Raw genomic sequence first — 14,158 nt, 5'->3', positions numbered from 1 at the left:
ACCACCAAAGCACCTGTTTGGAGGCTATAGGGGCGCTTAATGTCATTTTAATAATGTGTCCCCTTGGATCATTTACCTTGTTTCATTTAACTTTGAATTTTATTTTGCCCTACGTTTTCAGGCTTTGTAGGCTACCACCAGCTCTGAAAACGTCCACATCCAAATTCCAATCAGATTACATGGGCTAATCGAGGTAGGCTGCTTTTGTTCTGAGATGTTCTTTGGGTGGCTTCACAGTTTGTTTAGGTCCAAAGTCCAAAACTGAGTTTACCATAGTCTCTATATTATAAGCGTTAAAAGTCAATGATAGGCTACTGTAAGCCTACATAGACTATTTCATGGACTCAGGTGAAATTAATGGGGAATGATAAAACACAAATGAATAGAAAGGAATAAAGCTCTTACGTCTATTAAGGCCGACTGCGATGAATGTTAAAATCCAAAAATAAACAAATTGTAAGAACTAGCAGTGAGGAAACGATTTGTCACAGTGATATGCGCCCATTTTTTTTTAATTATTTATTTTTTTACCAACCTTTGCCACTGTTAAACTAGTCAAGAGACTGGTTATGTTGTCTAAGGATTTCGGCAGTAACGTGTCAGTGATAGAATGGACTTTGTACTCTTGACGGACCAATGATGTTGAAGAGACCGACAATCAATATCAGTGGAGGACACTACAGCTCTGTTTCCACTACAATCTGATACTGCTTTCAGGCAAACGCAAGACAGACCTGTTGCGTTCCAACATGGCAGGAAAGAGACGGAATGGCCCGAGAGCCAACAACGGCAGCAGGGGGGGCGGTGGTGGTGGTAGCGGCGCGCAGAGGCAACCCCAGCAGCAACCCCAACAGCAACAGCAACGTCGTCGCCGGAATAAACCACGACAGGTGGGCTATGATTAAATTAAGTGGTCTGCATTAATTCAGGCTATATTTATGAAAAGCAGGGACATATTCACATGTTCTTTTATATGAGGCTGCTTCTCAATAAGTCAAAGGACAGGACCGTTCTCCTGTCCTATAAAAGAACTAAGTCGCAGTCTGTTCAGATATGGAAGAAACAGTCTAAGCCACATCCAAAGATTTACTTATTTTGAGAGTGGCCAATTCTTACTGACCAACAACTGACAAATAAGCACATAGAAGGGTATTCTATTCATCTTAAGGCTTTAGGCTACGGAAGTGTGTATTGCACATGTGATCTGTAGCATTTCACTGGAGTTAAATGTCCTGTTGGCAACTCTTGCATAACCTTAGAACTCATGAAACGTGCAGCATGTCTGACATTCCAAGAGAAGTATAGGACCAATGGACTTTAGTGAAGTTAAATTGAGGTAACATCTCAGTATGAGGCCTATGATATTACAGTTTTTCTCAGTCGCTTTGGTGCTTTTCTCACATCACTATTAACATTTGCACAGAAGTTCATTTCTCAAAACAATTAGTGCAAACTGGAAAACCTATAACCTGCAAATATAACCTGCAAAAGCATGTCACTTGCTAATATAACCTGCAAAAGCACGTCACTTGCTCAAAATGGATAGGCCATTCCTCAAGAGCAAGTATTCATGTCAATGAAACTGCCAGTGTCATTAAAATGAGAAGTCTTGACACCATCGTTTATGAACAATGAACTTTCATTTTGCCGACCGGCAATGAATCAAATGGCTTTGTCATGTTTTCATTATGACTTTATTCTCTCAGTGTTTTCCAATGCAATAAAAAGGTTGTACAGCAATTTGAAAATACAGTAAAGTTACACATTTCTGTAGTTAGGGGAGAAAGTGAGTGCAAGACACTGAATATGTATGTTTCTTATTTTTACTGTATATGCTCTTTGCAGTTGTACAGCATTGTGACAGAATTTTAGCCTAGAAATCTAGACGCACCCTAGCGGCGGCAAATTAATTTGCTCAGCCTGTACGTCTAGTATCAAACCATAGGGATTTCTATTGGCTGACGCCGTGGACGTCATCCAATCACAGCCTCTATTTTGTTAGAGAGTCTTAAGACGGGCTTAACAGGATAACGACAGTCCCAAGCGACGGTGAACAACAAGGAAGGTGGCTATGGCGAAACTAAGAGCGGTTGTTTGAATCGGCGTTACGCCAACTTTGGAGGAGTTGGACTTTTTTTGTGAAAGTTGAGCAACACAATGCACTTAAGTCATTCCTTTCAAGAAGGATGTATTTGCCGCTTTTGCCGACCGGATAATGGATATGGTCGTGAGCGCTGGCCTATTGCATGCCTAGGCAGTTTGAAAGACAATTCTCTGCCCGCCCCTTGGATTAAGCGAGGTGAATGGTTCAATTCCAGACTATACATTTCAATGATAGGATGGCCCACCAGGCTAACAGAATTTATGAGGATGAATGAGGATAACTAGTTCAACAATTTTGTATGCAATGACTCAAGCAATGAAATGAAGACTAGTTGTATTGGGAACGATTCAGCATCCATAAGTATAGTTCATTTTGACTGACATGACATAAGCAAATGATAATATTATAAAACAGCAGAGAATTGTTTGAAAGCAACTGATACATGTCCAAAAGCATTTGGAATTTGTTCAGAGGAAGGAGAAATTGCTACTATGATGTGCACAAATGACTAAATGTTGTGGAGGTTGAACTAATAGTTATGAGAATTTTCATTTTAATGTGAGAAAAGCACCAAAGCGACTGAGAAAAACTGTAAGTTGTATTGATGTTTAGTTTGTTCCATATCTGAGGTTACATCTTCATACTAGGCCTGTGATATCATTATGTTGTGCTGATGTTTAGTTTGTTGCATATCTACTATCTCATTTAGCCATTAAGTTCAAGATGTGTGATTGTTTATAATAAGAACTCTCCATATTGAGTGTTCAAATTGCACTTTTACAGAAAATAGTAAAAGGGAGAAATAATTAGTGATGCTGGATTCTCTTAATACATTTCACATTACCTTACATTGAAGAACTGTGTAAGTCTTTCGGTTTCACAAATTATACATGAACCAATCAGCAAATCCTATCAGAAACAGCTGAGGGTCCAAAGGAGTATGACAACATTACTCATTACTGTTTATATATGCTTACAGATAACTGCTTTGGAAAGCTGTATGTGTGAGCTATCACTAAACGTCTTATCAAAACTTAGATATAAACCATGATGACAATGTGCGCAAACATTCCGTCCAGGTTTTCTAATAGTAAAAAAATATATATATTTTTTGCTCTCATTGCATTCCCTGTCCATCTCTGATACACACCAATCTTTGTCTATTTCTTTTGTTGTTGTTGTTTTTAATTTTTCACGCAGACACACACACAAACACATCAATTCAGATAGGACAGTGAAGACTGTCAGGAAGCAAGTGGGAGAGATGGGGTGGGATCGGGAAATGACTGTGGATCAGATTTGAACTCAGGTCCCTGTGTGCACTTGGACCTGACAGTGGTATGGACGTTGCAGCCAATTCCACCACAGCTCCCCCCTATGTCTTAGCTTTAACATTAGTCTGTTAGGGGTTATGTAATGGGCTTCAGAGTCCATTACCTGGGTGTCATGATCATTCAGATATCTGTCTGGCACAGGCGCTCCAACAGATGAGGTCAAACTGAACAGCTCTACTTGGAACCGATTTGGCATGAACTCCTGTCCTCTGGGTCGCTCTGTCTCTGATAATTACACACTCGGGATCAATTCCAAGTATTACTTCCAATCTTAGAAATAAAGCATTCCTTTAGTTCCATTGGAGCACCAAAAAATAGTACTAGGGATTATTAATTGCAAGATTTGAGAAGCATCGCAGCTTTAATTACCATTCAAATAAAACATTCTTTATTTTAACAGTTCAGTGGAATCTTTTTAAAGAAGCTTCACAAAACCCTTTCAGACTACAGCTGTAGTCAGTCAGTATAGAACCTTTCAACGGCATAAACAAACATATGCATTCCTAAGGCATTTCCAGTGGCACAGAAAACAATATTGAGCTAATGAATGAGGACCAAAAAAACACATTTTGTAAGACATTACATTAAAGCCTGAATCATTTTCATTTCAAAGTGTCTCTGTTTGAATTAAACGTTTCAACAGGAAATCCTCAAGGAACAGATTGAAAGGGTCTATACTGTATTATATTGTTCACAATGAAAGGCCAACATCATACTTTAATGCATCTTGTGTCTGTGTCATTTCTCCACTAGACATTGTCACAGCCTGCAATCTTTGCTAGGGTCAAAGGCAGTGAGACGGCCATCCCTTATGAGAGAGTGACACTTGAGCAGGCTCGCAGAGGAACTCCAGGTCAGTCTGATAGCCAACAACTGTAGGACTCTTCCTTCCTTAGATTCATCTTGATTGGAGAAGCATGTAAAAAAAATGGACTCACTTTAATTTGGAGAAATGACGAATAAGAACATAATCACTATAATAAAGGGGAGACATAAACAAACATGTGGATATTAAATGATGTTTTCTAAACAAAGTTCGGGAGCCCTTAGGGATGATTGACAGCAATTAATCACCTGTCTTCCGCCGCCAGGCTATTTAAGCCGGCCTCCTTATCCATACGTCACACGCCGCGGCACTCGCAAATTATCCCTCCTCCTCCCCTTACTCCTCCATTTCACTGATAGCCCTGTTACACATCCTCCTTACACTGGGGGGTGCAAGCGGCCATCGCTCTATCGCGATCTCCGCTTCAGGCATTCCATGATCACCAGCTACCATGCCAAACATGCGCTTAACTTATACACTCAGTATTGCAATCATGCCGACGGGTGAACTAGTGAACATGAGTTGTGTGTGTGTGTGTGTGTGTGTGTGTTATTTTTTATGACTGAAGTGGATCGGCCGGTGAGAGTCTACGCAGATGGCATATTTGACCTATTCCACTCTGGTCATGCCCGTGCTCTGATGCAAGCCAAGGCCCTGTTTCCAAACACACAGCTAATAGTAGGAGGTATGTGAAGTCACTTGCTAAATACTGGTATATACACAGTTACAGTACTTGCATTTGTGTTCTTGTAAATCAGGAGAGTCCTTAAATGGAGATTATTTTGTGCTTGGCTGTACTGTTGACTGTGAACCACGAGAGACAGAGTGAGTCATTGGTAAAGCTGATCTCTTAAACGCAAAAGCATTAACTTATATGTCTAGGCCATGTTGATTTATCGTGAGGGATCGTGTGTGTGCGCGTGTGTGTGTGTGTGTGTTTGTGCGTGTGTATTTCTCACAGTATGCAGCGATGAACTCACACACAAGTGTAAGGGCTACACCGTGATGACCGAGGGTGAACGTTATGAGGCCTTGCGACACTGTCGCTATGTCGATGAGGTGGTCCGTGATGCACCCTGGACCATTAGCCCTGAGTTTCTAAAGATCCACAGGGTAAGTCTGTCCTTCTCATCTTTTCTCACTTTTTCTCTTTCTTTTTATCTATTTATCTTCACATTGATCTGTATCTGTCTTTCTCTCTCTCTGAAGATAAGACACACTCCACAGAGATGCATTTATTTGTTTTGTCACAGATTGACTTTGTGGCCCATGATGACATCCCATACACATCAGCAGGATCTGATGATGTCTACAAACACATCAAAGAAGCAGGTGCAGTATGCATGTTGTATCACTAATACAACCCTTTTTTATAGCACTAATACAACACCTTTTGGCTGTTCAAACTCATACATAACATGAAGACTCTTGAATTGTTTAATTCCTCATTTTTTGTTTATTCTATGGGAATGTTCACTTGTGTGTGTGTGTGTGTGTGTGTGTGTGTGTGTTTGTGTGTCACAGGAATGTTTGTGGCTACTCAACGGACAGATGGAATCTCCACTTCTGACCTTATCACCCGGATTGTGCGAGATTATGACGTGTATGTGCGTCGCAATTTGCAAAGAGGTTACACCGCCAGAGAACTCAATGTGGGATTTATCAATGTAAGTCAATCATTAGGGCATTGCACACCTGATACTATATTTTGTGCTATTACACTGAACAAGATACCCACATGAGTTAGATTTTCATTCTGCTTGAGGTTTTATCTGCCCTTCCCACTCAATCAATTACATCTTATAGTGACCAAAACTATAAGGGGCCTCTCACTGAGGAACCCTGACCTGACCTGACTGATATCCCACTAATTCCAGGACAAGAAGTACCGTCTGCAGAACCAGGTGGACAAAATGAAGGAGACGGTGCACACCCTGGAGGAGAAGAGCAAGCACCTAGTGCACCGGGTGGAGGAGAAGAGCCATGACCTCATCCTGAAGTGGGAGGAGAAATCCCGCGAGTTCATCGGGAACTTCCTGGAGCTGTTTGGGCCTGACGGAGCCTGGGTGAGTGTCCCACACATGACAAGTCTCCAAAAGGCATGCGCACACATCCAAGTAGCCTAAACTTGGGGTGCTGGACCAAAGCAAAAAAGTCACAGCAATAACAACGAAAATGACAAAAAAATGCGCCCAGGAAGCTCTGACGAAGGAATTGCCCCGAAATGTCATGTAGTTAAATATTTGCTAGGGAGCTGATGGGGGAACTGCTTGTGTGCCATGTCTCATGGCGCTTTACAGAGCTTTAACAATCAGAGAAGGCCCATGAGTAACAGGGGCGAGGAAGAACTCCCTGGAATTGGAGATACAAGTAGGAAGAAACCTCGAGAAGATCCACCTTTTTTTTGTCGTTATTGAGTGCCCCACGCACCAATCCTAGAACATAGATTCAGTGCCATGTCACTTATACACGTACCATGGAGAGCTGCTGAGAGCATCTTCTGTGTTTGGTATGGTCATCAAAGGCATTGGGGTATCTGTAGAATTGATCGTCTCTCTTCCTCTCCCTCTCCCTCGGCGTGCAGCACATGATTCAGGAGCGGAGTGGACGAGTGCTTCAGGCCCTGTCGCCGTATCAGTCCCCCCGCGGCTCTCCAAGCAGCAGCCCCACCAGGGGGCGCTCTCCTTCGCCCCCGACCCACTGGCCCCTCCTGCGCTTCAGGTCACCTCCACCCACCCCGAAAGCACGCCGCAGCAGCCCTGGAAGCGAGGGGGATGAGGAAGAGAAATAAATGTGCCAGTCTTATATGTACACACACACTGACACACGCACCGACACATATACACACAAACACACGCAGACACACACACAAACACATCAATGCAAGCAGGCAAGACGTACTCTAACTCAGCCACATGCAGATGCACACACGTGCACACATACATACATACACACCACATACAGTATAACCATGTGATGTACAAGCACCAGCACAAAGATAACATGAAATGCACTTTGCCTCTCTGACTCAAATACATTCACATACAGAAAGAGTAGCTCCTTAGGTGCATGCATGTGTCTCCAAAACTAAAACTCATATGTATTTATTCCTATACTGCATGTACAAACTTAATGACGGATATATTTGATTCTGGATATTGAATTCCTTCATATTTTTAAACAAAATAAATTTAAACATTTAAAATGTGATATAATTCATATTATTATATTTATTATATTTGCAAAACAAAGCACCAAAATCAGATATGTCATCAATGAGAAAATGCTTTTCATTCTAGGACTTTATGATTGATAATATGGTAAATTGGTATTACCATGTGCCACACCATGCCATTTTGTGTTTTTGAGATTATAACGTGTATGTGCGCTGCAATTTGCAAAGAGCAGCTGGAGAACTCAATGTGAGATTGATCAATGTAATGCTCTGATGTAATGTAATGTTCTTGTAATGCTGCTATAATGCTGAACCTCAGTGCTACATGATTTAGATTTCCTTCTGCTTGAGATTTTTTCCATCCTTATTGGGATAATCAACCTCACTTGATCAATTAAGTGACCAAGACTGTGAGGAGTGCTATCATTGAAGAACACTGACTTAACTGATATCCCTGATATCTTATATTGAGGCCATATTTAGGAATCTCTACATGTCAACCCTGGTCTGTGGAGGATAGCCTGTTATGTAACTTTCTTACAAAGTCAAACCAGCAAACACACTACCAACCGCTGTAAGTGGACCATTAAACAATCTTAACAGAGCTGAAGGAGTTTATCACCCAGTGTAAAAAAACATCTTACCATTTTAAACTTACTTTTACATTTATCTGAAGTGACCCATTGTATTTGCTCAATTGTAATGTGTACATCAGTTTTACGACAATTAAGTGTCTAAAATGAATAAAGCATGCTCATCTGTAAGCATAACATACAATACAACCCAGCTCCTGGCATTTAAGCATAACTAACATTACAAACAAATGTGAAAACTTTGGCCAACAAAACGGATAGCTGCTTGATTATCTCAGTGTTATTGCACTGAGGCCTATGCTTAGAAGTTACTTATGTGATTCACATTCATCTTACATGATTCTGTTGGATAAATAAATTACTGTGGCAAAATATGTTAGTTCAATGTAATAACATTGTGTTTTAAAGAGAAACATGTATACTTTGTGTAGTTCAGTTATTTGTAGGTTTCAGGAACCTTTCAGCTATACGGGAAAAATCAATTAAAGTGGTCGTTCAGAAAGAATAATGTTCTGCCCTTTGTCTGTTATTACAACATTAACAGTATGAACCATGTACACTGTAAAATAGATTTAATCTGACCCGATGTTTCCACACACCTTCTTAAAATTCAATGACTTTTCAAGGACTTCCCAGGTCCAATTCCCTCAAATTCAAAGACCCAACAGTTGGATCAAGATGAATTGTTAAGCTACAAATTGTTTACAATATCTTTATAGCTTTACAGAAACTTACAGACAACATTTAAAAAAGAGAGAGGCTTGAATGTGCCAACGCTTATCAATTGTGCTATTTTTCAGTGATGGCTGACAAAGTAGGCTAGTTATCTTGCCTTCTCTAACAGAATATAGAAATGCAAACACTTTTAATTACTAATGTCTATTTTCAAACATTTTCAAGGCCTTGATTTCCCCCTCATTTTCACAAATTCTCATGGCTTTTAAGGACCCGTGGGAACCCGACTGACCGTTAGAAGGTGCATTTGCACAACACTTGCTTGTTCTCCTTTTTAGCAACACTCGCAAACATGATGCTGCATCTTGAAATATGGAGATAAAAGGTCAAGTGTTCCTAGTGTCCATAAAAGATAACAGGACTGTCCCACGCTTCAGTTGATTTCTGAGCGATGCTTGCCTTAAATGGAAATACCTTTGCTGAAGTTTTCCTGTGTGCCCAGTAAATATTCAGTCGAGCACTTGTGATTGAAGGTCCAGGTTGACAGAAAAAAAATAAATATGATTTATTCAAAAATTAGGAGCATGTTCTTAACCACACTCAGTAACGTTCATGTCAGTTCACAAAAGACTATCAGGATCTATGGTATTTTGAGCCCCTGCACCGTCAACTTCAAGGCATTGCAGTCTGGAAGGCGCTAGGGTTAGTCAAGGGTTAGTGTTAAGGTTATGGTTAAGGTTTGGGTTAGGGTTAGGGTTAAGGTTAGGGTTAGGTGCCTTGAAGTCGACGGTGTGGGTCCAAAAGACCATCAAGTGACTAGTGCCTTTATCCTTATTATTTTTACTATTTCATGACTATTTATTCCTTTATTCCTAATTGTCGACACCACAAAGCTTTTCCAGCTGGAGAGTGCTGTTACAGAGGCTGTACAGTGCAGTACGTGCCCCTGTTGAGATGGGCCTGCTCAGGGATAACAACAGACAGCTTTTTTTTGGGGGGGGGTGTCTTGTAATGTATAGCCTATAGTGTCGCCTGCATCTCTACTCCCTCTCGTTTTAAAAAAAAAGAATGTTTATGTAAAAGAATTTAACAAAAGAAGTGAATCAAACATGTAGTGTTAACCAGGGGGTTAGTAAAGGATATCCCAAGTCTTTAAATGCCAATGTCAATTAAATTAACTATAAATGGGATTTACTGTATTATAGCCTGTTACCCATCCAAATGTACTTATAATTGTTGTTATAGACATGATTAGGTTACTGTATATTATCCTATTATTATAAACACAAAATATTGAACTTTTTACTACAGTCGACACAGCTGCCTGGTTTTCTTATTATTTTGCCACATGCTGTTTATCGTTCATTTGTGTGTCAGTGCTTCCATGTGTGCATGATACCATCAATTACGGAACAGTGTTTGGCTAGTTTGATGAAAGGGCATTGTAAGATCTTCATTAAAACTTTACTGCTAATCAATATGAAAGCAAGATGGACTGAGTGTATTCCAGGACATCTCACAAGTGGCTCTATTCCTCCATTCCTACTGGAATTCCCATATCCTTTTACATCACAAGATTACGACTATTCACAGATATGATGAGACCCACAACAACTGGATATATGAAACAGGAATGGTTGACCTATTGCAGTCTCCCCCCATAGCACCTATTGCCCTATAAGTCTGTATCTCGTCAGTACTGTACAGTACTTTTTTTCTTTCTATAATTTATAGCATTCTTTGTTCCTTTGTTTGATTCCTACACTGAAATATTCCTTTGAAGTTGGCAGTCGATTTAAATGGCCTTGATGGTTTTAATGAACATACTATTTAAGATAGGCCTAATCCATGTTGTTCAAAGTTTAAAAGATAATGCTAAGCAATATTTTAATTTAAAGATTGTGATTTTGTTTTGATACAACATTCATGCTGTGATTTTACATTCAACTGACATTAACATTCACAGTGACAGTAGGGGTCAATATGCACTGTTATGCTTGGTTTTTAAAATGTTACCAAAGTGCACCTATTTTATATGAGTGGCAAGACTAAACGACATCAAATTTGTTGATGTCACTTACAAAGTACATAATATCTTGGGGCAGAGATATGGGGTGGGTCTGGGATATTACCGCAGGTCAGTACCTGGGTCCCCGTGGGTGCTCGGACCCGTTCATGGTACAGGCGCTAGCCTGTTGCGCCACAGCGCTCCCCCTGCTTGAAACATTTTTTTATCCTGGATGTAATACATTTTTGAAAAACTACACAGGTACCGGTACAAGTACACAGAATGTCATTACAAATTACTAGATAGATAACATGTCCCTTTATTAAGGCCTATTCACACCAAGAACGATAACGATAACGACATCTTTAACCATACCGATAAAAGCGTTCACACTGAACAACGATAAACAGAGTATCTCCTTGTGTTAATGAATGTGACGGATACAATTCGATGGGTTCTGATTGGCTATTAGCTTTTTATTGTTCTGAAAATTTCTCTGAAAGTGATCCCCAATAATATCGTTCTTCATGTCGTTATCGTTATAGTTTATGTGTGAACGTCGTCATTCATATTAACGAGAACGATATTTATTTATAGTTATTGTTATCGTTCTTGGTATGAATGGGCCTACACTGGAACCACGTGTTTTGCTGACTCAGGCTCCCAGTAGCATAAAAAGCATCAATCTTGAGTCAAGGAGGCAGCCCTTTAGAGACACTCTGATGAGCTACAGCTACAGGTGAGTGTTGACTTTTACAAATTGTAATTTGTCTGTAGAACAAAGACACAAATTATAAAAATATTGTTACCTTCATGCTTGGTGAAAAAGTATGATAATATACTGTATAAACTTATTTGTGTGTGGCCTAAGTGATAATTACTGTATATGTTATGTATAGTATAACACAATATAACTGTATAAGCATATATGTAACTGAGCTGCATTTGATGGCATTTTCATTTTTCGGTTTGGCTGACTTGTTGTTTTAAATAATGCATTTTCAATTACTTTCACACATAGTGTGAATGTAATATAAGCTAGATTGTTTTTCACACCAAAATGAGAAAAGAAAACTCAATATGTTGAGGTACAGTGTAAAGTGCACATTGATGATGTAAATATGTGTTATTCATCTTTGTTCAGGTTTCAAACAGATCACTGAGTCTGTAGCAGAATTTCCTCCCTCCTGTATTGTACCAGTACCAGTATTGGTAAGAAACATGTGAACTGTATCATCCCGAACAATTAATAATGCAGTTATAAAAAATAAAAAATATATATATGACTGAATGAAATTACCTCTTAGGGCAATACTTTAATTGCCTATACCAAAATACATGCTCTTTAAAGTAGAATTACAATATTCTTCAATTAGGCTCCGTTTTTAGATTTGGGTCTGAATTTCCTTCTCACTATGGACAGTAATCATAGATATTACACATTTTGCAAACCTTTCAACTTCTGACACTCCTTTCATGTACAGCTGTGACATTTTGTGACTAATGTGATCAAATCTTGTGTGTCATATGCATGATTTTGATTCTTACAAGTCTCTGCTATTTATGGGCCATATTTAACAAAAACAAAAAATGGTTAACAAATATGCCATGTCACGTACTCAACTACAACTCACTGGTTGCCACATCTTTCCAGGAGACACAAAGAGAGCAAAATAGGTATCTGGGGATCACAACAACATTGAAAAGGTTAAGCGAACAGGGTAAGTGATAACACTAGGCCTAATTGTATGGATAATATGTTATAATATGTATGGAATGATCCAATTATTGGAACAATTACAAATGAAGAGAGATACTACCATAGTGCTCACTACCACTGTGTAACCAGTTTCCTGGTTAGAAACCAATAAATAAATGCATGTCAAAAACTGTATTTTCCGTATGAACTTATCACACTGAATATAGTAGTTTCCGCCTGTTTTTCTCCTAATTCTCTACAATTCTTCTCCTAATGCTCTATAACTTTCTCTCCAGTGCAAAGCTGAAATCAATGGCGTATCAAATGAGACTCCCCACACTGTTGCTTACCTTTATTCTCTGCTGTGGAGTTATTGATCCTGGAGACGGCGTGTATTCCCTGCCACACCGCATCAAACGTTATGCACCTGAAGTGATTCCTGACCTGTCTACCAATGATATGACATTCATAGCAGTAAGAGATCCCAGGCGCATAACAGAACCCCATAACCAGAACCAGAGAACTCAAGCAGGGGATTTAATTAACAATTGGCAAGATACACACCTGGGCGAGGGACCAAGTAACAACTTAGTACACTTACCAAATGTGCAACATAATCGTCAACTCCTTCGAATTGATCGTCAGGGATCGTTTGACCAAGGACGTTATTGCAACTTCCAAATGCAGATTAATGGGCCACGTCCTCGTGGAGCGAGCACCACAGTGTCAGCGATCATAGTCCCTAATAGTGACAGAGTCACAGCAGAACATATGCGTGCGGCCTTCCAATATAGTTTAAGACACCAGGCCAAGGTTTGTTTGGAACTTGGCACAACCGACAGCTCACCCAACTGCCAAGCGAATGATGGAGGTGAAGCTAAAAACAAAGGTAACAAAACTAAAGGCCCAGGGAAAAATGGGGGTGGAGACAAAGCTAAAGGTAATAAAAAATTAACTCTCAAAATGGATATAGAAAGAGAGGACAGGTTGCGTAGTTAGCAGATTCTTTCTACCAAAGTGACTTAGAGCATTTGAAAATCAAACCTGGGTCGACATCCATAGTATCGCAGTGATCATTACAACATATGCATGCATTATCAAAAGTCAGTGTTGGGCAGAATGAGTGCAATAAGTCAGCATAGATCTATCTATTAGTAAACTCCATTTGCTTAACATTTCTTTATCAGATCAACTAATCACTCAATAGGGTGCTAGAATTATCATCAATGAGCATGCATTCTGTTTTCATTCTTTTGCTCAATTGTGAATGCATAGGCCTGCAATTACTTTAAAAAAAAAACCTTTTGCATTTTTTTTTTATTTTAATACATTAAAAGTTACTTGTTACTTCTTAGCAAATCAGTTCATTGCACATCAGTTCATTGCGTGAGCAGTTCGTATGTGCAGTATGAGCAGGTCAACATGGCCGATTATGTAAGGTAATGCAAGTTACCATGTCCTATGTGACTTAAGAAAAATCACAGTGTATGTCCTGCTGCTTTAGGCTTTATTCTGCATGTGTATTTTGTATTGTAACATTTCAACCCTTTGGTTTGAGTAATAAAGCTTTGTAAGGGAGACGCACTGTGTCACTGGTTGTGTTTTTTTTCTCTTCTGCTGGTCTTTTTCGGTGCACCTTCCTTTTAGCCTACTGTATATTCTTTCATCGAGAGGGTGTTGTAATCAGGTCTGTTAGTGAGTCTGTCTGCTTACAATTTGAAAAGTACTGGTCCGGTGTACTCTT

The 14,158-nt window shown here is 39.6% G+C and overlaps 1 protein-coding gene and 1 long non-coding RNA gene across 3 annotated transcripts; both read left to right on the top strand.

Annotated features, from left to right (window-relative positions):
- Positions 1 to 7,768, top strand: pcyt1bb (phosphate cytidylyltransferase 1B, choline b). Of its 2 annotated transcripts, XM_048235581.1 has the most exons (9): positions 1 to 193; positions 718 to 890; positions 4,192 to 4,291; positions 4,833 to 4,949; positions 5,226 to 5,377; positions 5,518 to 5,596; positions 5,789 to 5,931; positions 6,142 to 6,330; positions 6,849 to 7,768. In XM_048235581.1, the coding sequence occupies exons 2-9, from the start codon at positions 750 to 752 to the stop codon at positions 7,053 to 7,055; spliced, it is 1,128 nt and encodes a 375-aa protein (XP_048091538.1). In that variant the 5' UTR covers positions 1 to 193; positions 718 to 749; the 3' UTR covers positions 7,056 to 7,768. The 2 variants fall into 2 exon arrangements, with proteins under 2 accessions (XP_048091538.1, XP_048091547.1); XM_048235590.1 differs by lacking the exon at positions 1 to 193 and having other exon boundaries at positions 656 to 890.
- Positions 7,769 to 11,416: 3,648 nt separating this feature from the next.
- LOC125291071 lies at positions 11,417 to 13,624 on the top strand. Its single transcript, XR_007192913.1, has 4 exons — positions 11,417 to 11,454; positions 11,860 to 11,927; positions 12,370 to 12,436; positions 12,711 to 13,624. It is a non-coding gene; the product is annotated as an uncharacterized LOC125291071 (long non-coding RNA).
- The last annotated feature ends 534 nt before the right edge of the window (positions 13,625 to 14,158 follow it).

The sequence above is a fragment of the Alosa alosa genome, chromosome 2, assembly GCF_017589495.1.
Source record: "Alosa alosa isolate M-15738 ecotype Scorff River chromosome 2, AALO_Geno_1.1, whole genome shotgun sequence".
Lineage (NCBI taxonomy): Eukaryota > Metazoa > Chordata > Actinopteri > Clupeiformes > Clupeidae > Alosa > Alosa alosa.
The sequence above is the reverse complement of the archived record's forward strand: the minus strand, read 5'-3'. Positions and strand labels throughout refer to the sequence as shown.

Bases quoted from the DNA above. Each gene is read 5' to 3' on its own strand.
- pcyt1bb (XM_048235581.1), top strand. From the start codon at position 750: ATGGCAGGAAAGAGACGGAATGGCCCGAGAGCCAACAACGGCAGCAGG. The intron at 4,292-4,832 runs GTCAGTCTGATA...TTATGACTGAAG, and splicing joins GGCTCGCAGAGGAACTCCAG to TGGATCGGCCGGTGAGAGTC. The intron at 6,331-6,848 runs GTGAGTGTCCCA...CTCGGCGTGCAG, and splicing joins TTGGGCCTGACGGAGCCTGG to CACATGATTCAGGAGCGGAG.